The sequence below is a fragment of the Salvelinus namaycush genome, chromosome 16 (assembly GCF_016432855.1).
Source record: "Salvelinus namaycush isolate Seneca chromosome 16, SaNama_1.0, whole genome shotgun sequence".
In the NCBI taxonomy this organism is placed as follows: domain Eukaryota; kingdom Metazoa; phylum Chordata; class Actinopteri; order Salmoniformes; family Salmonidae; genus Salvelinus; species Salvelinus namaycush.
Window position 1 is genome coordinate 36,831,979 of NC_052322.1, and position 26,754 is coordinate 36,858,732.

Genomic DNA, 26,754 nt, shown 5'->3' on the forward strand with positions numbered 1-26,754 from the left:
CAGTATGATCTCACAGATAACCTGTTCTGAAAGGTCCCAGAGTCTGCAACACCACTAAGCAAGGGGAACCACCAAGCAAGCGGCACCATGAAGACCAAGGAGCTCTCCAAACAGGTCAGGGACAAAGTTGTGGAGAAGTACAGATCAGGGTTGGGTTATAAAAAATATCCGAAACTTTGAGCATCCCACAGAGCACCATTAAATCCACTATAAAAAAAAATTGAAAGAATATGGCACCACAACAAACCTGCCAAGAGAGGGCTGCCCACCTAAACTCACAGACCAGGCAAGGAGGGCATTAATCAGAGAGGCAACAAAGAGACCAAAGATAACCCTGAAGGAGCTGCAAAGTTCCACAGTGGAGATTGGAGTATCTGTCCATAGGACCACTTTAAGCCATACACTCCACAGAGCTGGGCTTTATGGAAGAGTGTCCAGAAAAAAGCCATTGCTTAAAGAAAAAAATAAGCAAACACGTTTGGTGTTCGCCAAAAGGCATGTGGGAGACTCCCCAAACATGTGGAAGAAGGTCTCTGGTTAGGAAAACGCTATGTCTGGCACAAACCCAACACCTCTCATCATCCCGAGAACACCATCCCCACAGTGAAGGATGGTGGTGGCAGCATCATGCTGTGGGGATGTTTTTCATCGGCAGGTACTAGGAAACTGGTCAGAATTGAAGGAATGATGGATGGTGCTAAATACAGGTAAATTCTTGAGGGAAACCTGTTTCAGTCTTCCAGAGATTTGAGACTGGGACGGAGGTTCACCTTCCAGCAGGACAATGACCCTAAGCATACTGCTAAAGCAACACTCGAGTGGTTTAAGGGGAAACATTTAAATGTCTTGGAATGGCCTAGTAAATGCCAGACCTCAATCCAATTGAGAATCTGTGGTATGACTTAAAGATTGCTGTACACCAGCAAAACCCATCCAACTTGAAGGAGCTGGAGCAGTTTTGCCTTGAAGAATGGGCAAAAATCCCAGTGGCTAGATGTGCCAAGCTTATAGAGACATACCCCAAGAGACTTGCAGCTGTACTTGCAGCAAAATGTTGGGTGAATAGTTAAGCACACTCAAGTTTTCAGTTTTTTTGTCTGATTTCTTGTTTGTTTCATAATTAAAAATATTTTGCATCTTCAAAGTGGTAGGCATGCTGACCAATCAGAGCCGGCGTGGAATAAATCAAGGACTGAGAGGATGGGTATTCTCCAGTGTCTTTGACAACATATTGCTCTGTTGCTAGGGAGCTTTGAAAGAGCAGAAACCCTCATGTGAAAACCAGTTTTCAGGGTCATGTGGGTTTATTGAAGTGAGTTGCTTTATGACATAGTAACCTTACCCCGTTCATGATATAAATCGTGAGAGGAGCGCTAATACACACATACATGTGTTCACAAAAGAAAATCCAACCCACACACTGGAAAGAAGAGTTAGAACCCATTCGAAGAAAGAAGTATTAGAGCAAGTGTATATGTGCATGTGAAGCAGAAGGAGGGTGGTGGCTAACATGGGAATAAAAGGGAAGGATATGGAGGGGTGGCTTGACACAATACATCTGTGATGTCACTGTGATTGCAGTAACCAGAGTGAGATAGAGAGAGAGTTCTGAACTTATGTAACAAGGAGTGGAGGTAGGATACGAATGTGAAGCTGGGATGGAAAATCTAAACCAAAGCAGGAGAGATTTTTTTTTGCCTTTAGTGAGGGAAGAGAAAGGAACAGGGGAAGGAGAAAGAGAAGGAACGCTTGGACAGAGACAAGAAGAGACTGAGAAGACTGGCCAAACAGGATACTACTGAATTCCATTCAACATGGAAAATGTGAGTCTGTAGCTTTTTTTTTTTTGTCAAATGTTCTGTGCCAGTAGCTGATATATCTTATGATTTTATTTACATCTTTCAACATTTTGAGTGTAATGTGACTGACATTTTTTATTTTCTCTGCTCAGAAATTGGGTTGTCTTACTGCAGATTGATTTCTATTGTGTATTTGTGCATGATGGCTTTGTAATTTAACATGAATAAACATTAAGTTCATTAAGGGTCAAAAGGAAGTTGTTATGAAGCAGAAAGTTGTTTAAGTTATTCAAAGTTTTTACTGACACCAATGCAAATATTATGAAATGTATTCAAATGTACATTTTACTATTCGATAGAATCGAAGAGATTGTTGCCTGACCTGTTCCAACTATTGCATGAGACTGACAAAGGTTTTACATGCCTAAATCTGAATGAAGGAATCCCGACCTGAGTTAAGCGCCTGTAAATGGAACCGAATTCCCTTTTTATCCACTTTTCGCTTTATGTGTATTCTGATCTTGAATTTAAGCACGAGAGTTGTGTTTCCGAGGACGTACGGCTCTCGACCTTCGCATCTCAGGAGTCCGTATGGGAGTTGCAGCGATGAGACAAGACTGTAACTACCAACTGGATACCACGAAAATGGAGAGAAAAAGGGGGTAAAAAAAAAGCATGAGAATAGCATGCTATTCACCCGCTATTTGTTTGGGGTGGAGATGAAAGAAATTAAGGTGTGGCGGAGGTGTGTCTACACACAAGCCGTATTCTGACCTTGACTTAATTCCCTCATAATTCCACCACCTTTACGCGATGAAACGATTAATAAGTAGAACTACATCTGCTTTCCTTTTTCCCTGATAGAAATAACACCATTCCCCATGCACTGTATTTTAAAAATTGGTAAGAGCTATTGATAAGAGCTAGGTAAATGGGTAAGCCGTTTGGGTAAGGGGATTGTAAATAACAATTATTTTAAATCTATTTTACCATATGATTGCTGGAGACAAACGTGAATCTAGTTATATGGCAGTAAACTGAAGCATATCAACACATCACTTTTTCCACAGTGAAGTTTATGAAATGCTGGCTTTATAACTTGCAAGGATGACATTTGGAGACCCAACCAATAGGCTTCTGAAGCCATACGCAAATGATAGTATATTGCCGACCCTACCGAGTTGATTTTTGATTTCTAAAATGTTTTCATTATACCATTAGGGCTAATTGGAAAAGCTGTTTAAAAGAGGACATTGTATTCCTTTTTTTTTTGTACTCCCTGACGAAAGCCATGCAGCCGAAACGCGTCGATTTTTAAAACTTTGTTTCTATTGAACATGCCATACTAATAAAGGCATTTTAATTAATTATATGAAGAGTGCCTTGGTCCTCCTTTCTTTTTGATGACTGTATTTTTTATTTGCCAATATATTTCGTGCGAAAAGACTATCGAAAGCAGTTTTTGTATTATTCAAATACTTTCCTAACCGTAAATAAAAAAGTATATTTTTAAATCTTCCAATTGGGGCTGAAAGGAGATGAATATGCGTGTATGTAGGCCTACATGTCTTTCTTTCATTGATACCCTAATATTCTGAACCATTCTCTCCATATATTCTAGTCTTTCAAGAAAATTCAAATGAAAGATACACCAAATTTAAAGGGATGGCTTTAGATAAATGCAGTGAAAACACTACTGAATGAAAACTCCAATCGAAAATTTGTTAGCCAGCAAGTGGGAGGGTTTTCAGAAGTTGAATTACATTTATTCAGCGATCACAAAGTAACCACGCCTGCAAAGCCCGTTACGCACCTGCATAAGGTAAGTCTGAATACCAACTACTGAGAAATGTGTAGGAAAGGTGTGTGTAAGAAATGCCTAATTTCCCAAGTCTAAATAGACCCCATAGCGCTTGTGCTTGTTTTGAAGTGTGTACAGATAAATTCTTTACCCAAAATAAATCTACCTGTAAAGACAATATGCTATGCCAGGAAACCTGCAGGCCTTTCCCCTTAATGTAACATAACCAGCTTCTTACTTTTCCAGAGACAGGATAAAATTGCCTATTTTAAACCTATTTTTATGGATCACATGTCAGGAACATTATGTTTGAGAATGTGAGAACTTGGGACCATGAGGTTCTATCTGCAAAAGGATGATTCTGAGATATTTGGCTTTAAAGTTCCAAATAGTGTCAGTGTCAAGTCCGCTCCTGCTCCCCCTCTCCGGTGCTAGAGGTCACCAGTTCACTCCTCATTATGCACACCTGCCACCATCGTTACGTGCGCTTTATTATGGGACTCAACTGGACTCCATCACGTCATTTACCTCCCCTATATCTGTCACTTTCTCAGTTTCTTTCCCGAGTCATCATTGATGTTATGTTTCTCCTGTCCAGACACTGTTCTTGTTTTGTTCATGTCTTTTATTAAATCCACACCCTGTATCTGCTTCTCGTCTGTTGTTACTGTCAGCAATTTTTTTCTAGTACTCTTTTGAACATAACAACATGAATTGGCGTATTTAGACCACTATCTTGGTAGAGAACATTGAATAAAACAAAGCTATGCCGACAACAACATTTTAACAAATGCAGATAGAACCTTGTGGTCCTAGTCAGCTAGTTGTACTTTACAAAGTCATCATGACTGTATGCAGTCTATAATTTTCTGTACTTTGTCTTTTGACAAGAACTGGCAAGGAATTATATGTTGAAACTGTGATCTCTTGTCACCTGGAGAATATCCTTGAATGAAGCAAGAATATTAGTGAATAGTTGATTATTGTAACTCTCCCTGATAATATCTCTCTGATCAGTGGTGGAATGTGTTGTTGTTACAGATGGAGCTGCCACCTCGACCAAAACTCTTTGACTTCCATGGACTCTCCATGATCCACTATTTCACTGACAACTGGGAAAACATACAAAACTTCCAGGCCAGGCCAGATGATATCCTCATCGCCACATACCCCAAAGCAGGTCTCTGTTTGTGTGTTGCCAACATTTTGTAGGGATAAATGGATGACCAGAGACGCAGCTCGTTGACATGCCTCTCTCTCCCTCTTTCTCTCTCCCCATTTCTCCATCTTCTATCCGCCCTCTTTCTCTCTCCCCATTTCTCCATCTTCCCTCCCCCTTTCTCTCTCCCAGGTACCACATGGGTCTCCTACATTCTAGACCTGCTGTATTTTGGTCAGACAGCCCCTGAGCGTCAGACTTCACTGCCTATCTATGAGAGAGTGCCATTCCTGGAGAGTGACTTCCATATTCTCCCTCCAGGTTAGAATACAACCCTGATATAACTCTACACACTGTGAAGCCTTTATCTTGATTACACATCAATAAAGTGTGAAGGGCACTGTGTACTCCAAATAAATAACTGATCAGCTGACAATGACTCTGCACTTAAAAGACACATCCGAGTCTGTGTAGATCAAATCTTTGACAAACTTGAATACAGAATCTGGAAAACACCATGCACTATACCAAAGTCCTTATCAACAGGCTTTTAACTGACACAAAGTTGAAGGATCATTTTCATGGCTTGAAATCTTATACTGTGAGAAGTTATGCCAATCACATATTACAGCTACATGACAATAAGCAGTTTTACTGTTAAGTCATCCTTACCTCCAAAAAGTAACCTATTCAGATCCCCACCCCTCTGTACACATAGGAACGGAGCTGGCAGACAAGTTATCCACCTCTCCTCGCCTCATCAAGACTCACCTCCCAGTCCAGTTGGTGCCCAAGTCCTTCTGGGAGCAGAACTGCAGGGTACATTATATGTCAATTTCTCTCTCTCTGCTTGTTGTCTGTGTAGTCTCTGAATATGACTCCACTCATGTCTGCTGGTGTAGCATATGGTTAACATTTATGCATCCTCAAACCTCCTTTGCTGCTTTTTGACCAGTAAGTGAACTTAATTAATGACGCAATTTGTGTGAATCCCCAATGGAGGGCAGCATAGCATTACACAGTACACTAACGATATCAAACCTCTCCAGAACCAGCTTGGGACTCCTTGTGGACTGTGAAAACTCTATAGAAACCCAGTCTTTGTAAACAGTTTTTATTGTCCTCATTTTTCGCATTTCCATTTCATTTTGTGTTGTTTGTTTTAAATGATATACACTTACATCAATTAATGTTGTAACTGCGACGATTTCTCTCTCTGCAGATAGTGTATGTGGCCCGTAATGCCAAGGACAATGCAATGTCTTATTTCCACTTTGACCGCATGAACCAGGCACAGCCAGAGCCAGGAGACTGGAGCAACTTCTTACAGAGATTCATGGATGGAAAGAGTGAGTGAAGGCGAGAATGAACGAGTGAATGAAAGAGTAAGTGAACAAATAAATTATAATGAGTAAGAGGGAGAGTACTGATGCTGTGATTCTTTCCTGAGTATGTATATCTCGCTAACATTGTCTCATGTCCACATGGCTTTTTCCCTCAGTGGTGTTTGGTTCCTGGTACGACCATGTGACTGGCTGGTGGGAGAGGAAACATACTCACTCAAAACTCCACTACGTTTTCTATGAGGATATGGTTGAGGTGAGTAGAACAACTACCTCCTGTGCCATAAAGGTGCTGACCTCTTTGCAGATTATGTAGCACATTAACGTACATAAAGGCAGCGTGTATATCAGTGTTATATTGATCATCTCTAGCATTAGCTTTCAGTGAGGAAGAGTACAGTGTCCAGTGTGTTTTCCTGCAGGATACGGGGAGAGAGCTGGACAGGCTGTGCTCCTTCCTAGGGTTGTCTCCTTCAGCAGAGGAGAAGGAGAGGGTGAGAGGAGGAGTGCAGTTTGATACAATGAAGAAGAACAGCATGGCCAACTACTCCACCGTCCCAGTCATGGATTTCAAGATCTCTCCATTCATGCGAAAAGGTAGACCTCTCTATTTCTCCCCTACGCCTTTCTCTCTCTGTCAGTCTTTCTCTCTGCCTCAACAAATTTTTCTCCGCTCACACACCCTCTGTCACACTCCAGGAAAGGTTGGTGACTGGAAGAACCATTATTATTATTTTATTTTTATTTTTTAAATTTTTATCCCATTTTCTCCCCAATTTTCGTGGTATCCAATCGCTAGTAATTACTATCTTGTCTCATCGCTACAACTCCCGTACGGGCTCGGGAGAGACGAAGGTCGAAAGCCATGCGTCCTCCGAAGCACAACCCAACCAAGCCGCACTGCTTCTTAACACAGCGCGCCTCCAACCCAGAAGCCAGCCGGAGGAAACACAGTGTACCTGGCCCCCTTGGTTAGCACGCACTGCGCCCGGCCCGCCACAGGAGTCGCTGGAGCGCAATGAGACAAGGATATCCCTACCGGCCAAACCCTCCCTAACCCGGACGACGCTATGCCAATTGTGCGTCGCCCCACGGACCTCCCGGTCGCGGCCGGCTGCGACAGAGCCTGGGCGCGAACCCAGAGACTCTGGTGGCGCAGTTAGCACTGCGATGCAGTGCCCTAGACCACTGCGCCACCCGGGAGGCCCTGGAAGAACCATTTCACTGTGGCCCAGAGTGAACGGTTTGATGAAGACTATAAGAAGAAGATGAAGAACACCACCGTACAGTTCCGCATTGTAGTCTAGGGGTTGTGATCAGGTTGACTGGTGCATATGCATCTCAGCTCTGCTGGAGTCATGGTGCTGAAATGTACAATATGCTGATACTATCTCTACTGTATAAATAAGAGAGCGAATGATGTCTTACTTTGAGATAAAGTCAAATGATAGACATGCACAATGTCAACAATGGTTTGTTTAGTTATATACACACACGCACTGTATGCTCATGTAACTTTACAATTATAGCTGATAATTGAGTTGAGAACAAGTTATTACATTAAATAAACTAACCAAAAGAGGAAGAGCGTAAACACAAAATGAGACATGGTCGTTAAGTTAAAAACAGAAATAGAGAGAGTGAAAATAAAATATAAACAAAATAAATACTAGAGGGACAAAATGAATCAGCAAAATATTATTATCAAAGTCATATTGATGTACACCTATTTTACATTTTGACATGATAAATGTTTCACTTTGAACAGATGCTAGCTTTGTTCCTAAACTCAGGCCCCTACCAGACTACAGTCCAACGTTTACCCATGCAATCAATGTTGACAGGTATTGTAGCTAAACATGTCAAATAGGTAAAAGTGTTATAAGTTGTGGATGTTTTTTATATGCTTTTGTATGTGTGCATGTCACAGATTATTGTGGAATTAAACTAAAGAAAAATAGCAGTGCAAAAATAACATCTGTTGTTAAATCTGCCTTCAAATTCATACAGTTGATTACATGAAGAAATTAGAAACGCCTACTAATCACAAAGCTATAATTCTGATTTAAAGTGTGAAACATAACCTAGAGACTTTTTGGTTATAACCAGCATGTTAGACATTGTCAAGCTCTCCATCCACTCTAAATCTTGTATTGTTCCTGGAGGCTGTTGCCATAGTGATAACCAAAACAATAAACAGCAAAGACAATTACAACAAGTTCAATGAGGATACCAAAGGCTCCGCCCACTGACACTGTAGATGATTCGGGATCATTTGGCATCTTAGATGATGCAGGATCAATTGCTGTCTTAGATGATGCTGGATCAATTGCTGTCTTAGATGATGCTGGAACATTTGCCTTAGATGATGCTGGATCAATTGCCTTATTAGATGATGCTGGATTAAATTCTGTTAGATTCTCAGGCATCATCCATGCACCTCCATTCCTAATCCAGGGCTGATCTCTTTCACTCATTACTGCCACAATTTTTGTGTCCATCATGCTCACCGATGGAGGTGGCAATTGGATTGACAACAACTGTGACCCTGAGAACCAAACCGATTGAGTACAATACAGAACCTGGCACCCATTGCTAATAGCAGCGAGGTGCTGGCTGAACTGTGGGGGACAGCGCTTTTGTCCCTCTGCCAATAGATTGATGTAGCAGCAGTCTCATTATTACTGTTTAGGCAAATCTTCAGGCCGTTGGACAGCAACTTCAGAGGGGACACGTTTGGGGGCAGCTCCTGGCTTTAGAAGAGATGGGCTGAAAAGCCCTCCAAAGAGGTACCCTGAGAATCTTTCGGTCTCGTGGATTGTGGCGCACCAGTAGGTATCTATGCATTCAGAGTGGACATGTTAAGAGTCTACACACATATCTTTGCTGCATCTGAAAAACGTAATGCACAACCCCTAATTGCTTTCCTTATGATTATTGTTTTGATTATTGTCCAGTCGTGTGGTCCAGCGCTGCAAGGAAAGACCTAGTTAAGTTACAGCTGGCCCAGAACAGAGCGGCACATCTTGCTCTTCATTGTAAGAGGGCTGATATAAATACTATGCATGCCAGTCTCTCTTGGCTAAGAGTTTAGGAGAGACTGACTGCATCACTTCTTCTTTTCATAAGAAACATTGTGTTGAAAATTCCAAATTGTTTGCATAGTCAACTTACACACAGCTCTGACACACACACTTACCCCACCAGACATACCACCAGGGGTCTTTTCACAGTCCACAAATCCAGAACAAATTCAAGAAAGCGTACAGTATTACATAGAGCCATTATTGCATGGAACTCCATTCCATCTCATATTGCTCAAATAAACCGCAAACCTGGTTACAAAAAACAGATAAAGCAACACCTCACAGCACAATGCCTCTCCACTATTTAACCTAGATCAGGGCTGCCCAACCCTCTTCCTGGAGATCTACTGTCCTGTAGGTTTTCAGTCCAACCCTAATTTAGCGTTTCTGATTCAGCTAGTTAAGGTCTTGTTGAGCAGCTAATTAGTAGAATCAGGTGTGTTAAATTAGGGTTGGACTGAAAACCCACAGGACGGTAGATCTCCAGGAAGAGGGTTGGGCAGCCCTGACCTAGATAGATTGTGTGTATGCATTGATAAGTAGGCTGTGTGCTTTTAAAAATGTTTTATATAGTTCTGTCCTCTTTATTATATCATGTTTCATGTTTTGTGTGGAACCCAGGAAGAGTAGCTGCTGCTTTTCCAACAGCTAATGGGGATCCTAATACAATACCAAATATGACACTCATTTTGATTGGAGCCCTCATTTCGTACCTCAGAGCATAAAAGAGTTGAGTTGTACGGGTGACGGCATGTGTAAGAACCCCTGTCTGGGTTCTGTTGGGCTAGGGCCTGGCAGAGTGGCTCTGCATCATCAGAGAGTTTAGGGCAAATTTGGTACATGCCACCTGTCATGACTGGCCTGTTCGGGTCAGGTTACCGTGGATCACAGTCCTACAGAGACATCTCTCACCACCGCAGAGGGGGAGAGGTATAGAGGGATTGATGGGGGGGTGGGTTTATGACACCTCACGCCCATTGTAAATCGTTAGATAGCAGGCAAATCTTTTGTCCTCTCAGTGTGGAGGATTGGAATGTATGGTGGTTCTATGGAGAATCTACCTCAGAAGGTAACATGTAATAAATGGACTTTGGGACATTATATTTCATCAGCCAAAACGGTGGTAACAATGATAGATGGAATATGAAAATTAATGTAGTTTTTGTTATGCTATTAAAACTTAAATGACAGCGTTATAACGAAAACTTTGTAACTGGAGGAGTTTTCATATGTCAATGATGTTTACATACTGTGTGTTGTGTAGAAAATATCCATATCAAAGGGAATGTTTTTGTAACAATGAACTATGACTTGAGTTGTCTAACAAGATCATAGTACAGTGTGATACCTTGCCTCATAACTACATATGCCCCAGAGAACTTGCCATAAAGACGGAAACACCCCTTTGTGACCCAGGGGTATTAAACATGTGAGTTAAGAATTTACATATCACACTAAAACGGACCACAGCTGCAGTGCGATCTAAGATAGTCGCGATCCCACAAACGCAACATGAGGAAGAGGACAAAGGAACCTCTTAACAATCTAGGCTACGGTTGATTACTGTACCTAAGAAGGGGAATTCAAGAAGAACCAGCCAGTTATTCTCTTCAAATCATCGGTTGTCTACACGGCCCTCCTAACCAAGCTGGGAGGGTCTGCACGGCTGAGAAGTCCACTCTCACAGAACGAATGCAAGGGAACAGACCACTAAGAGAAAGAACACTGACATCGTGTGGACAATCAGAGACTTACACCCGGTAACGAAGGAGGTGCCGCCATCGGAGAAGAAGGTCTTTGGCTATACCTCCTAAGCGGAACTCGGTCCACGAAGAGATACCCAATGGAGACCTTCAACAAGTAATTACATCATTATAATTCTGACCCATAAGAGCGGTAGTTCGGGGCAAGGTGTTAGAGCTAAACTAAGCATAGTTTACAAATGTATCCAAGTGTGCTTTTCTCTCGTGCACTCTCTCTCTCTCTGTCTCTTTCTAAATCCCCATCTTGTGTAACACGTGTCATATTGTGTTGGTCCGTTAGGGACCTGTTTCATTGTTCTAAGTTCTAATCAATAGCCTGGACTGTATGTTTGTGTATGTGTATCTTATATTATCATTTAGCTTGTTGTGGTACGGAATGATTTAGTGAGACCCGGGTTGGTGCAGATTTACGAATTATGCAGACTGTAGAGGAAATTAATTAATTAGCAACTGCTGTAAAATCGATATTCTGATATTATTTTAGTTAATTTGGGAAACAGAAACTCATTAAACAAACTTTTCCCATGTGTCACGTTCTGACCATAGTTCTTTTGTGTTTTCTTTGTTTTAGTGTTGGTCAGGACGTGAGCTGAGTGGGCATTCTATGTTGTGTGTCTAGTTTTCCCGTTTCTATGTTTGGCCTGATATGGTTCTCAATCAGAGGCAGGTGTTAGTCATTGTCTCTGATTGGGAACCATATTTAGGTAGCCTGTTTTGTGTTGGGTTTTGTGGGTGGTTGTCTTCTGTCTTCGTGTGTCTGCACCAGACAGAACTGTTTCGGTTTTTCACATTTGTTGTTTTGTATTTTGTAGTGTTCACGTTTTTTTGTCTTTATTAAACATGATGAACACTAACCACGCTGCGCTTTGGTCCTCTCCTTCATCCACAGAAGAAAGCCGTTACACCATGGTGCCCCAGGTTACTGAGTTAATGATTACCTGATTCATTTAATCATGTAGTTATAAACATAGCTAATTATTCGATAAACAGCAGTCATCACATTAACAACACAACGTTACGACATATTTGGCACCCCCTGTGAGGAATCTAAGATAAAACTAGGCCTCACTTTTGAATTAATTCCATAGCATTTGGGTAGCAAGATGCGTACACACCAATAATAGCTATAGGCAGGATTATTGTTGAGAGGGTAATATGTGTCACGTTCCTGACCTTATTTACTTTGTTTAGTCTTTGTTGAGTTGGTCAGGACGTGAGCTGGGTGGGTATATTCTATGTTTTGTGTCTCATTGGTTTAGGTGTGTCTTATTGGCCTGATATGGTTCTCAATCAGAGGCAGGTGTTTTACGTTGTCTCTGATTGGGAACCATATTTAGGTAGGCTGTGTTCACTGTTTGTTTGTGGGTGATTGTTCCTGTTCATTGCGTTCTTTGTTTTCACTAGGTTCACATCTTCAGGTCTGTAGCGTCGTTGGTTTCATTTCTGTTTATTGCTTTGGTCGTGTTTAATAAGTGTTCCAATAAATATGGAAACGTACCACGCTGCGATTTGGTCCTCCTCTCTTTCACCCGAAGACGAGCGTTACAATATGTGTGGTTTTTCCTTTTCACCCAGATACTGGTAGGGAGAGAACCACTCCTATGTTGTATATCTGACGAAAGTCAGTTTGTAGGGGATTTAACAAATACTACGAGCCAGGGCATATGAACCGGCCGATGTTTAGGTATTCGAAAGGAATAGACGCGTTGGGCCACAACGTAGTGTTATTTCTGTCTATGGCTAGTAGTATTTTAAGGGAGGACATAGGGCGAGCCGATTGAAATTTGAGTTGATTTTTTAAATACATTTTTTAAAGAAATAAATTATACCTATATTTAACTAGGCAAGTCAGTTAAGAACAAATTCTTATTTCCAATTACGGCCTAGGAACAGTGGGTTAACTACCTTGTTCAGGGTCAGAACGACAGATTTTTACCTTGTCAACTCGGGGATTCGATCTTGCAACCTTTCGGTTACTAGACCAACTCTCTAACCACTAGGCTTCCTGCCGCCCCATATATATCTTCACCGAAGCGGTTAAGTATCTCTCCAGACCAACGATGTATTTCTTTGTTCTCCGCGCGTTCCGGTCAACATCGTGAAACATATCGCAGAAATGTTGAACGTGAGACGTCACTTAGTAAACCTGTTCCCTTGTTCGAGGGAACTTTCCTTGTGCTGGGAAGTGGAATTCCCGCACAAGTGAAGCTAATTATTTCACCAAGTGCTAAGCTAACAAAAGGGGGAGCAGACATTTTTGTTTCCCCCTTTGTTCAAAGTGAAATCCCGAGCCGGGCGGGAATCCCGTATGATTTCAGCTTTTGCTATCAGTGACCTCTGGTGGTGAAGAATCACCAGTAATTGTTTTTAAATAATTCAGGTTACACTGTATGGTATCCAACCAATCTCAACTGATTGGATATCATTATCTCGTTTAATTTAATAAATAAGTTAAATTGCCATCCTACTTTTCTGGGTCGTTTATTGGGATAATACACAAACTAATTTGTTCCAACCAATGAGACAAAGTTAAACTTTTCCACATTAACTTAGATACAGCAACGCGTTCAGGTTAATTAGTGTCTTCACTGACATTTTCAACCTCTCGCTGTCTGAGTCTGTAATACCAACATGTTTTAAGCAGACCACCATAGTGCCTATACCCAAGAACACTAAGGTAGAGGGGGCTGAGCACACACACCTGTGGGGCCCCCGTGTTGAGAATCAGCGTGATGGAGGTGATGTTGTCTACCCTCACCGCCTGGGGTTAGCCCGTCAGGAAGTCCAGGATACATTTGCAGAGGGAGGTGTTCAGTCCCAAGGTCCTAAGCTTGGTGACGAGCTTGGCGGGGACAACGGTGTTGAACACTGAGCTGTAGTCAATGAATAGCATTGTCAAATAGGTATTCCTCTTATCTAGGTGGGTGAGGGCAGTGTAGAGTGCAAATGAGATTGCATCGTCTATAAATCTGTTGTGCGGGATGCAAATTGAAGTGGGTCTGGGATGATGGAGTTGATGTGTGCCATAACCAGGCTTTCAAAGCACTTCATGATTAGAGATGTGAGTGGTACAGGGTGGTAGTCATAGTGGCATGAAGCCTTCGAGTTCTCGGGTTGAGTAAAATAGTCAAAAATGGGAGATGTTTTGCAACGGACTGTAATGGGGAGGTATTACATGAACACCTCCAATAAGAAACTCTACTCTATGTTTTTATGTTTCAAAAGCCTTCCAAACGTGTGTCCTACTGAACACGACCTGGGTCCCCGTTTCTTGCCTCCCTCACTTTCACCTCGAAGTACTGTAGAAATCATCCTTATAAACACAGGTCCGGGACCTACCTGCTACCTCCAATTTGAACCTTAACCATTATGGTGGGTGAAGGATTTCTGACCCTTTATCAGTGATCATGTGCTACTTCTGCCTCCTTTATTTCATTTTGGGGTTGAGTTAGGAGGACCTCCATCAGTGATTGACAATTGTGGGGATGTTTGTGTTGTTTGCTCCAAAAAGGCAGTCAGGTGCAGACTGGGACAAAAAGTCAGCCCTGGCATTTCAGCTACACCAGCCCACATCACGCCAACATGTCCCTCTGTTTTCTTCCTACCCCCACTGCACTCACCTCTGAGCTGTCTCTGCTTCAGCCTAGCATAATTTCCCACAGCACTGGTACCAGAAGACCAGGGGACCACACTGCCTGTGCTGGGCCCAGCAGCATCTTAGTTCTGAATGAACAAACACATCCTAAGGGTTAATTGCTATTACCCATAAATAATATTGAGACATATAGACACAGGTACTGCCAGTTTATTTACTGGTATGGTAACACTTTATTTTAAGGGTCCATAATAAACCATTTATAAGGCATTTATAAGGCATTTACAAACTGTTTGCTCACCATTTACTAATCACTACTCCCACATTTGTAAAGCTAGTTATTCACACATGTATTTATATTTCCTTAAACATCCTGTGTTGCGTGCTGGTTCTTTTACTAGGTACAGCAGGAATGTCTGCCAATGGCATGCCCATATTTTTGTGAGTAATTACACTGGACACTCAAAACATTTAAGTATAAATAGCACTCACTTTAGGGAGTGTAAAAATACTTCACCAATGATTATTACATGGTTTATTAATGTGGGAGTAATGATTCATAAACGGTGAACACAATTTATAAATGTCTTGTAAATGGTTTATTACAGACGCTTAAAATGAAGTGTTACTGTTAGTACTTTCTAGAGGCCCTGTTTCTAAATTGGGCAGGGGGAACACTTGAAACGCACTAATATGACATATGTAGTTAGGCTGTTATAAGGAATTATATAAACCAATGGAAATCTATAAGGCATTTATTCAGTGCTTTTCTTTGTCTAATATATGTGTTTATTCATTTACAACTAGGATGGGTAAATACTGTATTCACACCCCTTGACTTTTTCCACATTTTGTCGCGTTACAGCCTGAATTTAAAATGGATTAAATGTAGATTCTGTGTCACTGATCTATACACAATACCCCATTATGTCGAAGTGGAATTATGTTTTTAGAAATGTTTACAAAGATTAAATGTCTTGGGTCAATAAGTATTCAACACTTTTGTTACGGAAAGCCTAAATAAGTTGTGCTTGACAAGTCACATAATCAGTTGCATGGACTAACTCTGTGTGCAATAATAGTGTTCAACATGATTTTTAAATTACTATCTCATCTCTGTACCCCACACATACAATTATCTGTAAGGTCGCTCAGTCGAGCAGTGAATTTAAAGCACAGATTCAACCACAAAGAACAGGGAGGTTTTTCAATGGTTTGCAAGAAGGGATCATATTATTGAATGGGTAAAAAACAAAGAGACATTGAATAGGCCTTTCAGCAGGGTGCAGTTATTAATTACACTTTGGATGGTGTATCAATACAACCAGTCACTACAAAGATACAGGTGCCCTTCCTAACTCTGTTGCTGGAGAGGATCAACAACATTGTAGTTACGTCACAATACCCACATCAATGACAGACTGAAAAGAAGGAAGCCTGTATGGAATAAAAATATTCCAAAACATGCATGCTGTTTGCAATAAGGCACTATAAAATAACTGCAAAAAATGTGCCCAAAAAAGAAACATTATGTCCAGGATACAAAGCGTTATGTTTGTGGGAAATCCACTCTTACAATTTTCATACAACAGGTGTAGACCTTACAGTGAAATGCTTACTTACAGGCTCTGACCAATAGTGCAAAAAAGATATTAGGTGAACAAAAGGTAAGTAAAGAAATAAAAAAAAACATTAAAAAGACGGTTGAAAATAACAGTAGCGAGGCTATATACAGACACCGGTTAGTCAGGCTGATTGAGGTAGTATGTGCATGTAGATATGGTTAAAGTGGCTATGCATATATGATGAACAGAGAGTAGCAGTAACGTAAAAGAGGTGTTGGCGGGTGGTGGGTGGCGGGACACAATGCAGATAGCCTGGTTAGCCAATGTGCGGGAGCACTGGTTGGTCGGGCCAATTGAGGTAGTATGTACATGAATGTATAGTTAAAGTGACTATGCATATATGACAAACAGAGAGTAGCAGCAGCGTAAAAAGAGGGGTTGGGGGGCACACAATGCAAAAAGTCTGGGTAGCCATTTGATTACCTGTTCAGGAGTCTTATGGCTTGGGGGTAAAAACTGTTGAGAAGCCTTTTTGTCCTAGACTTGGCACTCCGATACCGCTTGCCATGCGGTAGTAGAGAGAATAGTCTATGACTGGGGTGGCTGGGGACTTTGACCATTTTTAAGGCCTTCCTCTGACACCGCCTGGTGTAGAGGTTCTGGACCTCTACACAGCAGGACAATAACCTAAAACACAAGGCCAAATATACACTGGAGTTGCTTACCGAGATGATATTGAATGTTCCTGAGTGGCCTAGTTACAGATGACGACTTAAATCGGCTTGAAAATCTTTGGCAAAACAAGAAAATGACAATCTAGCAGAACTTGAATAATACAGTTGTCGGAAGTTTACATATACCTTAGCCAAATACATTTAAACTCAGTTTTTCACAATTACTGACATTTAATCCTAGTAAAAATTCTCTGTCTTAGGTCAGTTAGGATCATGACATGTCAGAATAATAGTAGAGAGAATGATTTATTTCAGCTTTATTTCTTTCATCAAATTCCCAGTTGGTCATAAGTTTATGTACACTCAATTAGTATTTGGTAGCATTGCTTTTAAATTGTTTAACTTGGGTCAAACGTTTCGGGTAGCCTTCCACAAGCTTCCCAAAATAAGTTGGGTGAATTTTGGCCCATTCCTCCTAACAGAGCTGGTGTAACTGAGTCAGGTTTGTAGGCCTCTTTGCTCGCACACGCTTTTTCAGTTCTGCCCACAAATGTTCTATAAGATTGAGGACAGGGCTTTGTGATGGCCACTCCAATACCTTGACTTTGTTGTCCTTAAGCCATTTTGCCACAACTTTGGAAGTATGCTTGGGGTCATTGTCCATTTGGAAGACCCATTTGTGACCAAGATTTAACTTGCTGACTGATGTCTTGAGATGTTGCTTCAATATATCCACATCATTTTCCTCCTCGTGATGCCATCTATTTAGTGGTGCACCAGTCCCTCCTGCAGCAAAGCACCCATGATGCTCCCACCCCCGTGCTTCACGGTTGGGATGGTGTTCTTCGGGCTTGCAAGCCTCCCCCCTTTTCCTCCAAACATAATGATGGTCATTATGGCCAAACAGTTATATTTTTGTTTCATCAGACCAGAGGACATTTCTCCAAAAAGTATGATCTTTGTCCCCATGTGCAGTTGCAAACTGTAGTCTGGCTTTTTTATGGCGGTTTTGGAGCAGTGGCTTCTTTCTTGCTGGGCGGACTTTTAGGTTATGTCGAAATAGGACTCGTTTTACTGCGGATATAGATACTTTTGTACCTGTTTCCTCCAGCATCTTCACAAGGTCCTTTGCTGTTGTTCTGAGATTGATTTGCACTTTTCACACCAAAGTACGTTCATCTCTAGGAGACAGAATGCATCTCCTTCCTGAGCGGTATGACAGCTGCGTGGTCCCATGGTTTTTATAGTTGCGTACTATTGTTTGTACAGACAAACGTGGTACCTTCAGGCGTTGGAAATTGCTCCCAAGGATGAAGCAGACTTGTGGAGGTCTACAATTTTTTTTCTGAGGTCTTGGCTGATTGATTTTGAGACACTAGCCTTGAAATACATCCACAGGTACACCTCCAATTGACTCAACTTATGTCAATTAGCCTATCAGAAGCTTCTAAAGCCATGACATCATTTTCTGTAATTCCCCAAGCTGTTTAAAGGCACAGTCAACTTAGGGTATGTAAACTTCTGACCCACTGAAATTGTGATACAGTGAATTATAAGTGAAATAATCTGTCTGTAAACAATTGTTGGAAAAATGACTTGTGTCATGCACAAAGTAGATGTCGTAACCAACTTGCCAAAACTATAGTTTGTTAGCAAGAAATTTGTGAAGTGGTTGAAAAACAAGTTTTAACCTGTTTGGGCAGCAGGGGCAGTATTGAGTAGCCAGATAAAAGGTGCCCATTTCAAACGGCCTCGTACTCAATTCTTGCTCGTACAATATGCATATTATTATTACTATTGGATAGAAAACACTCTCTAGTTTCTAAAACCGTTTGAATTATATCTGTGAGTAAAACAGAACTCATTTGGCACAAACTTCCTGACCAGGAAGTGGAAAATCTGAAATCGATGCTCTCTTCTAGGTCCTGCCTATAAATGGGCATGATATGTATTAGTATACATGCACGTCATACACCTTCCCCTGGATGTCAAGAGGCTGTGAGAGAAGAAATGGAGTGTTTATCTTGGTCTGAGTTGGAATAAATCGTCTTGGAATGACGTGTCACCCATTTCCTGTTTTCAGGAAGGCGCGAGAAGGAACCGGGGATTGCCTTATGAAAAGCTTTCGTTATAGGCGACTACTATCTCCGGCTTTGATTTTATTTGATACATGTGACCATATCATCGTAAAGTATGTTTTTTCAATATAGTTTAATCAGATTATTGAATTTTTTTCGGGAGTTTTGCCGTGTTCCGTTCTCTTCCGTTTATTGACATGGAGAGCTTCGTGCCACTTGGCTAGTGTGCTTGCTAAATCGAGAGGGAAAAAGGACGTTCTAAATCCAAACAACGATTGTTCCCGACAAAGGACCCCTTGTCCAACATTCTGATGAAAGATCAGCAAAAGTAGGAAACATTTTATGATGCTATTTCATATATCTGTCGTACATGTGAACTAGTCGTTGGCGCCCAGCTTTTGGGTACTCTCTAGCTATACCGAAGCTGTATGTCGTAATGAAGTTATTTTTAGAATTCTAACATGGCGATTGCATTAAGAACTAGTGGATCTATCATTTCCTATACAACATGTATTTTTTAGTTATGTTTATGAATAGTTATTTGGTCAGAATATGTGTGTCAGAAAAAGTGTCAGAAAAATATCCGGACGTTGTGGGAAAATATGCTACCTTAGCACAATGTATAACCACTGATTTCAGCTCTAAATATGCACATTTTCGAACAAAACATAAGTGTATGTATAACCTGATGTTATAGGACTGTCATCTGATGAACCTTATCAAGGTTAGTCAAAAATTATATATCCTTTGCTGGTTTGTTACGATCGCTAACTTTTGCTACTGGGAAATGGCTTGTGTTTCTGGCTATTGTGGTAAGCTAATATAACGCTATATTGTGTTTTCGCTGTAAAACACTTAATAAATCGGAAATATTGGCTGGAATCACAAGATGCATGTCTTTCATTTGCTGTACACTATGTATTTTTCAGAAATGTTTTATGATGAGTAATTAGGTATTTGACGTTGGTGTCTGTAATTATTCTGTCTGCTTTCGGTGCAATTTCTGATTGTAGCTGCAATGTAAACTATGATTTATACCTGAAATATGCACATTTTTCGAACAAAACATAGATTTATTGAATAACATGTTATAAGACTGTCATCTGATGAAGTTGTTTCTTGGTTAGTTTGGTTGGTTCTTGGTTAGTTAGGTTGGCTTTGTGCATGCTACCTGTGCTGTGAAAAATGTCTGTCCTTTTTTTGTATTTGGTGGTGAGCTAACATAAATATACGTGCTGTTTTCGCTGTAAAACATTTTAAAAATCGGACATGTTGGCTGGATTCACAAGATGTGTACCTTTCATTTGCTGTATTGGACTTGTTAATGTGTGAAAGTTAAATATTTCTAAAAAATATATTTTGAATTTCGCGCCCTGCACTTGAAGTGGCTGTTGTCATATTGTGGGCGGCCTCGGGCTTGCAGCCAGAAGAAGTTTTAATGACTCGGAACCTAAGTATATGTAAACTTCCGACTTCAACTGTACACATCTCCCTGGTATATTGCATAATTTATGCAGGAGCATACAATACATTTTTGGACTCACCTTGTTGTGGTGTGCTCACTTGAACAGGACAGTGGCGGGGCGGTCCGTCGTGGGCAAGTTTTGTCATCAAAGTCTGGCATTCTCTGGATTTATGGCGCTTTCAAGACAACTGGGAACTCTGGGAAAAAATCAAGGTTGAATCTAGAAAGAGGCCCGAGTTCCCAACTTGGAATTCCTAGTTGGATGACTGTTCAAACTGTATTTTCTCAGTCGGAGCTCGTTACCAGTTGTCTTGAACTCACTGAAGTCTGAGATTTCCCAGTTTCGAGTATCCAGTTGTTTTGAAAGCGGCTAAAGTCATGCTGGATTGACAGAATGGCCAATATTGAATGTTTATCCTTTTAAACTTGGAATAGAGACCCTTAAACCCAGACTTGGACCATACATCCACTTCACTGAATAGCAGGCTAGTGATTGCTTTGCAATGCTTGCATTTAGCCACTGATTCCTTCCAAACCACTCATTATTGAATTTCCGACTTGTTTTGTAATGTTTATGTCCAATGGCCGATGAGCACCGAGACATTTTATCTATAATTTATCCTCATCATTTCTCTTCATTTCACAAGGATTGAAAAGGATATGCCAGTAGATTGTTGCTAGCTAAGATTTTGAAAGTATGATGCTGACATGATCAGTCCAATCAAAGCTACTGTAGATATAACATGATTTGACGTCATTTTATCTGTAGCCAATGACCTTGAATCTTCTTGGATGGGCACTTCTAATGTAACTCTATGGGAGCAACCAAGAGGCTTTAATGTTTTAGCTCTCCCCGTAGAACTTCCAGGCCAGACCAGATGACATTCTCATCACTACCTACCCCAAAGCAGGTCTCTCTCAGTCTGAGGTTGATGTTTCATTAAAGATTGTGTTTGGGTTTGTAAATGACTGTGTATGTGTCCCCTATCTGTATTCCTCTCTTAGGAACCACATGGGTCTCCTACATTCTAGACCTGCTGTATTTTGGCCAGACAGACCCTGAGCATCAGAGACCCATCTTTGAGAAAGTTTGTTTATACATTCTTTGAAACTGTAACAATTCCTACTCGTGTACAGTATATAGTATGACTAAACATAATACATTGATGTTCATGTACTTGTACTTAAATTCATATGAAATGTCCATATGACCCAAAGCGGTTAAAGAGCCAGTAATTTGCACATACACACACCCTCCACTTTTCACAGCTGTCTCAGCTGTATGTTCACTATGCCTGTGAAAAGCATGACACTTGCACTGTAAAAAGTGGGATGGCGCTGTTGTTCATCTGAAGTGCTTCTACTGTTTGGAATGATAGAAAATTACACTTTGGTTCTTCCAACCCACTTTATTCAATTTGCCTAAAATCAAATAATGTATTTTTTAGATCAGTGTGATTTTTATTTATTTAATGAAAGCTTCTAAATTGCTTCCAACAACTCATGCGCTTGCACATTGAATAGTGGCAGGGGCAATGTAGTGGTGGCAGCTTATCAGAAGAGTTGGAGGTGTGGCTAATGGGGGCTTTTTTTCACACGTGAGAGTGAATGTCATTCCAGTTAATGTGTCTATTGTATTTGATATTAAATGTTAAACTTGTACACTGCCAGCATCTGTAATGATACTTAAATAAATGCATGTGGTACTAAAGTGCCTGATGAGGCTTTATGTTGAGGTAGCCAATGCTTGGTTATTATCTCCTCAACTACTGTATGAACATTTACCTGTGACATCTGACCTCCTCACCAGACCTCCTTACCAAGTAACATTACAGAGTATCTTTTTGTATTGATTGTGGGTGTCTAACAAGCAACTTGGCGATCAAAGGTTGATGCAGTAGGTGAAAGATGTGTGTACACGCTTCACACACTGCCCAGGCACACACTCTGCAGCCTAGTCTCTGGTCAGGTAAGAGGTAGACACACATACACTGTTGAGAAGTGATTTAGACAGTGTGTTGAAGACAATGTAGGAGGTTTAAGGGCACAGAAAAGACAAAGACACTATCTAACCCAGGACACGGTCCATTCAGTAGTCTATCAGGTGAGTGTGTGTGTGCTTTAATGGAAAGTGGGGAATTGAGTATGTCTGGGGTCAGGTCAGGTGTGTAAAGACATCCGCAAACATAGGTTTGGTTTGTTCCTAGCAGAACTCGGCAAGGAGAAGAAATCTTTGCATACTCCCTTAAAAAGCCATTCGCTTGAAAAACAGGAAACAAGCAGCAATTCTACCGTTTGTCCTCTTGAGACGGCATTTCAAAAACATAGCCAGTACACTTCCTCAAAATAGTCTGAATTAATCAAAGATAATTCAAGAATTTTGACATTTTTGCCGAGGAGGTCTTGGTTGAGTAATTTTACATCTAACTAAGATGTTTGGTGCAGTATTTTTCAAGTGAAAAAAATTGCTTGAAAACTAGCCATCTGTCATTGAATGACAACAAACACTTAATTGAAAAATCCCGACTGTTGACCAATCACAGAACGTCGACTTACCTCAAGAAAGAATGTGTGCTTCAACAGCCCACAAAAAAAATGTTGAACGCTGTATTTCACCAAAACCAACAAAAATGAAACAAAATGTTGTCATAATGTATGCGTAAACTGTTTTGACTGGGAAGCATATGGTAAGTTTAATGTAATATTACCTTCGCTCAATTCTGTGTCCAGCTGCTACCTAGTGGTGAATTTCTGGTAATGTAAGTACCCCTGGCGATTTAGTAGTGACACATGAGATGCTGAGAGAGAGAGCAGAAAAGCTCCTCAGCTCTGGCGTAGATCCAGAACAAACCAGATCCTTTCCCTCAAGTGAAAAGAAAATGATGGAAGAGAGAATGGGGGAGGAGACAGGAAAGGAGGAGCACAGAGAATAATTAGGAGTCATTTTGTAAGCAGTGCATTCACCCTAAGGTATCTTACTCAGAAAGAACAGGGTAAGTCAGTTATTTTGGTATGTAGGAATTGCTATCATGTGTAGTATGGTTTTACTATCATCATTTGAGAAACATTAAGACTTAGGCTTTGTTAAAAGGATCTGACCTTTTTTTTCAATTTTCGCCTAAAAATGACATACCCAAATTGAACTGCCTGTAGCTCAGGACCTGCTGCAAGGATATGCATATTCTTGATACCATTTGAAAGGAAACACTTTGAAGCTTGTGGCAATGTGAAATAAATGTTGGAGAAAATAACAGATTAGATCTGGTAACAGATTATACAATGGGAAAAAATATTTTCTCCCCTTTCTTTTCTGTACCATCATCTTTGAAATGAAAGAGAAAAGCCATAATGTATTATTCCAGCTCAGGCGAAATTTAAATTTTGGCCACGAATTGGCAGCAGTGTATGTGCAAAGTTTTAGACTGATCCAATGAACCATTGCATATCTGTTAAAAATGTTTTATCAAGACTGCCCAATGTGCCTAATTGCTTTATTAATACATTGTCAAGTTCATAATTGTGCACTCTACTCAAACAATAGCATGATATTCTTTCACTGTAATAGCTACTGTAAATTGGACAGTGCAGTTAGGGTAACAAGACTCTAAGCTTTCTGCCCATATCAGATATGCCTATGTCCTGGGATTTTTTTGTTACTTACAACCTAAAGTTAATCACATTAGCCTACGTTAGCTCAACCGTCCCGCGGGGGGGACACCGATCCCATAGAGGTTTAACATTTGTAGGCAAACATATCAATGGAGCGTTATTCCTCTCTATGTTTGAATAATTCAACCATTTGGATCGCTAAAAGATTCTGTTCAAGTTTCATATCAAGCATAAACAATACTGTGGTGATCCTTGATCGAATACATGTCCCACTTTTACAGATGGAGCTGCCACCTCGACCAAAACTCTTTGACTTCCATGGAGTCTCCATGACCAACTACTTCACTGGCAACTGGGACAATGTACAGAACTTCCAGGCCAGACCAGATGACATTCTCATCGCTACCTACCCCAAAGCAGGTCTCTCTCAGTCTGAGGTTGATGTTTCATTAAAGATAGTGTTTGGGTTTGTGAATGACTGTGTATGTGTCCCCTATCTGTATTCCTCTCTTAGGAACCACATGGGTCTCCTACATTCTAGACCTGCTGTATTTTGGCCAGACAGACCCTGAGCATCAGAGACCCATCTTTGAGAAAGTTCCTTTTCTGGAGTTGCTCATTCCTCTTTACCCTCCAGGTTAGAATAGAGCATTGGAAAACTTACCTCTCTTATTTTGTCATTTCTCTGTAAAAATTGAGCTGATGTCTTCAAAGCAGTAACTAAAGTCTTGACATCATGACAGAAACTGCTGAGCAGTGATAATATCCATTAAACATTATTTTGCATTATTATATTGTTTGTCCTAGGGGTGGAGGTGCTGGACAACTTAACCACCTCTCCTCGCCTCATCAAGACTCACCTCCCAGTCCAGTTGCTGCCCAAGTCCTTCTGGGAGCAGAACTGCAGGGTGCAGTATTTGTAACTTGTCTTCTATGTTTCTCCACTATATAACCACTATACATAAACGCAATCCCTCTCTCTCTCTGCAGATAGTGTATGTGGCCCGTAATGCCAAGGATAATGCCGTGTCCTATTTCCACTTTGATCGCATGAACCAGGCACAGCCAGAGCCAGGAGACTGGAACAACTTCTTACAGAGATTCATGGATGGAAAGAGTGAGTAAATGAGAGAATAGAGGAGTGATTGAATGATCAAGTGATAATAGTCCCCATGCACGCTATGAATTTGTCTACTCTGCACTTCCTCAGTGGTGTTTGGTTCGTGGTTCAACCATGTGACTGGCTGGTGGGAGAAGAAACAGACTCACTCCAAAATCCTCTACCTCTTCTATGAGGACATGGTTGAGGTGAGTAGAATACTGATGCTAGGTGTGTGTTACAGTATTATTAAGATGCATCTGATGAGCTCAGTGCACACATATGCTCAAGAGCCATACTAACTACTGCTCTAGGAGGTTAGCTGTTTATACATCCAGTGTGTATGTGTTCCTGCAGGATACGAGGAGAGAGCTGGACAGGCTGTGCTCCTTCCTAGGTTTGTCTCCTTCAGCAGAGAAGAAGGAGCAGGTGAGAGGAGGAGTGCAGTTTGATACAATGAAGAAGAACAACATAGCCAACTGTTCCACCCTCCCAATCATGGATTTCAAAATCTCTCCATTCATGCGAAAAGGTAGACTTCTCAATTTCTCCCCTATACCTCTCTCTCTGTCAGTCGTTCCCTCCTCCCCTCTCTATTTCCACCACCTTTTCTTTGCTCACGACTCTCTCTCTCTCTCTCCCATTCTCCCACTCTCCAGGAAAGGTTGGTGACTGGATGAACCATTTCACTGTGGCCCAGAGTGAACAGTTTGATGAAGACTATAAGAAGAAGATGAAGAACACCACCGTACAGTTCCGCACTGTAGTCTAGGGGTTGTGGTCAAGTTGATTGTCTGATTGTTTGTGGTCAGGTTGATTGATTGTTTATTTGGCGCATATGGACCTACGATAGGCTCGGCTGGGGTGTCAGTCTTCCATTGGTCCACAGTTAACTGGGTTATGGTGTTGAAATATACAGGGTGAGGATCATATCGTATCATATCCTAGAGTGTGAATGAGAAAATCATGGAGTGTCTTTTAATATCATTTTTTGAGAATGATTGATGCTACTTTGAGAAATTAGCTATAGGTTGAGAACTAAAAACAAAAGTAAAATGAGGACATTCTGCACAGTACATTCTTAGCAATGTGAGCTATTTGTAAATCCTCTTGCCTGGTCTGTTTTTCAGTGTATGAGAAAAAAAACAGTGAGAGTCGATACAGTAATAAATATGTGAATGGAGAAGAGCATTATTAAGCATCAAGCATTGTTTTATGCTGTTTAAAAAATATACATTCTTTGAAACTGTAACAATTGCTACTCGTATACTGTATACAGTATGACTAAACGTAATACATTGATGTTCATGTACTTGTATTTAAATTGATATGAAATATCTATATGAACCAAAGCGGTTAACCTCTATGGGATCGGTATCACCCCGCGGGACGGTTGAGCTAACGTAGGCTAATGTGATTAGCATTAGCTTGTAAGTAACAAAAAAAATCCCAGAACATAGGCATATCTGATATGGGCAGAACGTTTACATTCTTGTTAATCCAACTGCACTGTCCAATTTACAGTAGCTATTACAGTGAAATAATACCATTCTATTGTTTGAGGAGAGTGCACAATTATGAACTTGACAATGTATTAATAAACCAATAAGGCACATTTAGGCAGTCTTGATTCAACATTTTGAACATATATGCAATGGTTCATTGGATCAGACTAAAACGTTGCACATACACTGCTGCCATCTTGTGGCCAAAATTTT

The 26,754-nt window shown here is 40.9% G+C and overlaps 1 protein-coding gene across 1 annotated transcript; it reads left to right on the forward strand.

Annotated features, from left to right (window-relative positions):
• The first annotated feature begins 1,633 nt into the window (after positions 1 to 1,633).
• Positions 1,634 to 26,227, forward strand: LOC120061655. Its single transcript, XM_039011554.1, has 15 exons — positions 1,634 to 1,823; positions 4,642 to 4,780; positions 4,952 to 5,080; positions 5,478 to 5,578; positions 5,982 to 6,114; positions 6,261 to 6,358; positions 6,525 to 6,699; positions 21,334 to 21,416; positions 24,075 to 24,357; positions 24,452 to 24,574; positions 24,745 to 24,845; positions 24,928 to 25,054; positions 25,148 to 25,245; positions 25,394 to 25,568; positions 25,696 to 26,227. The coding sequence occupies exons 1-15, from the start codon at positions 1,815 to 1,817 to the stop codon at positions 25,806 to 25,808; spliced, it is 1,887 nt and encodes a 628-aa protein (XP_038867482.1). The 5' UTR covers positions 1,634 to 1,814; the 3' UTR covers positions 25,809 to 26,227.
• Positions 26,228 to 26,754: the final 527 nt, after the last annotated feature.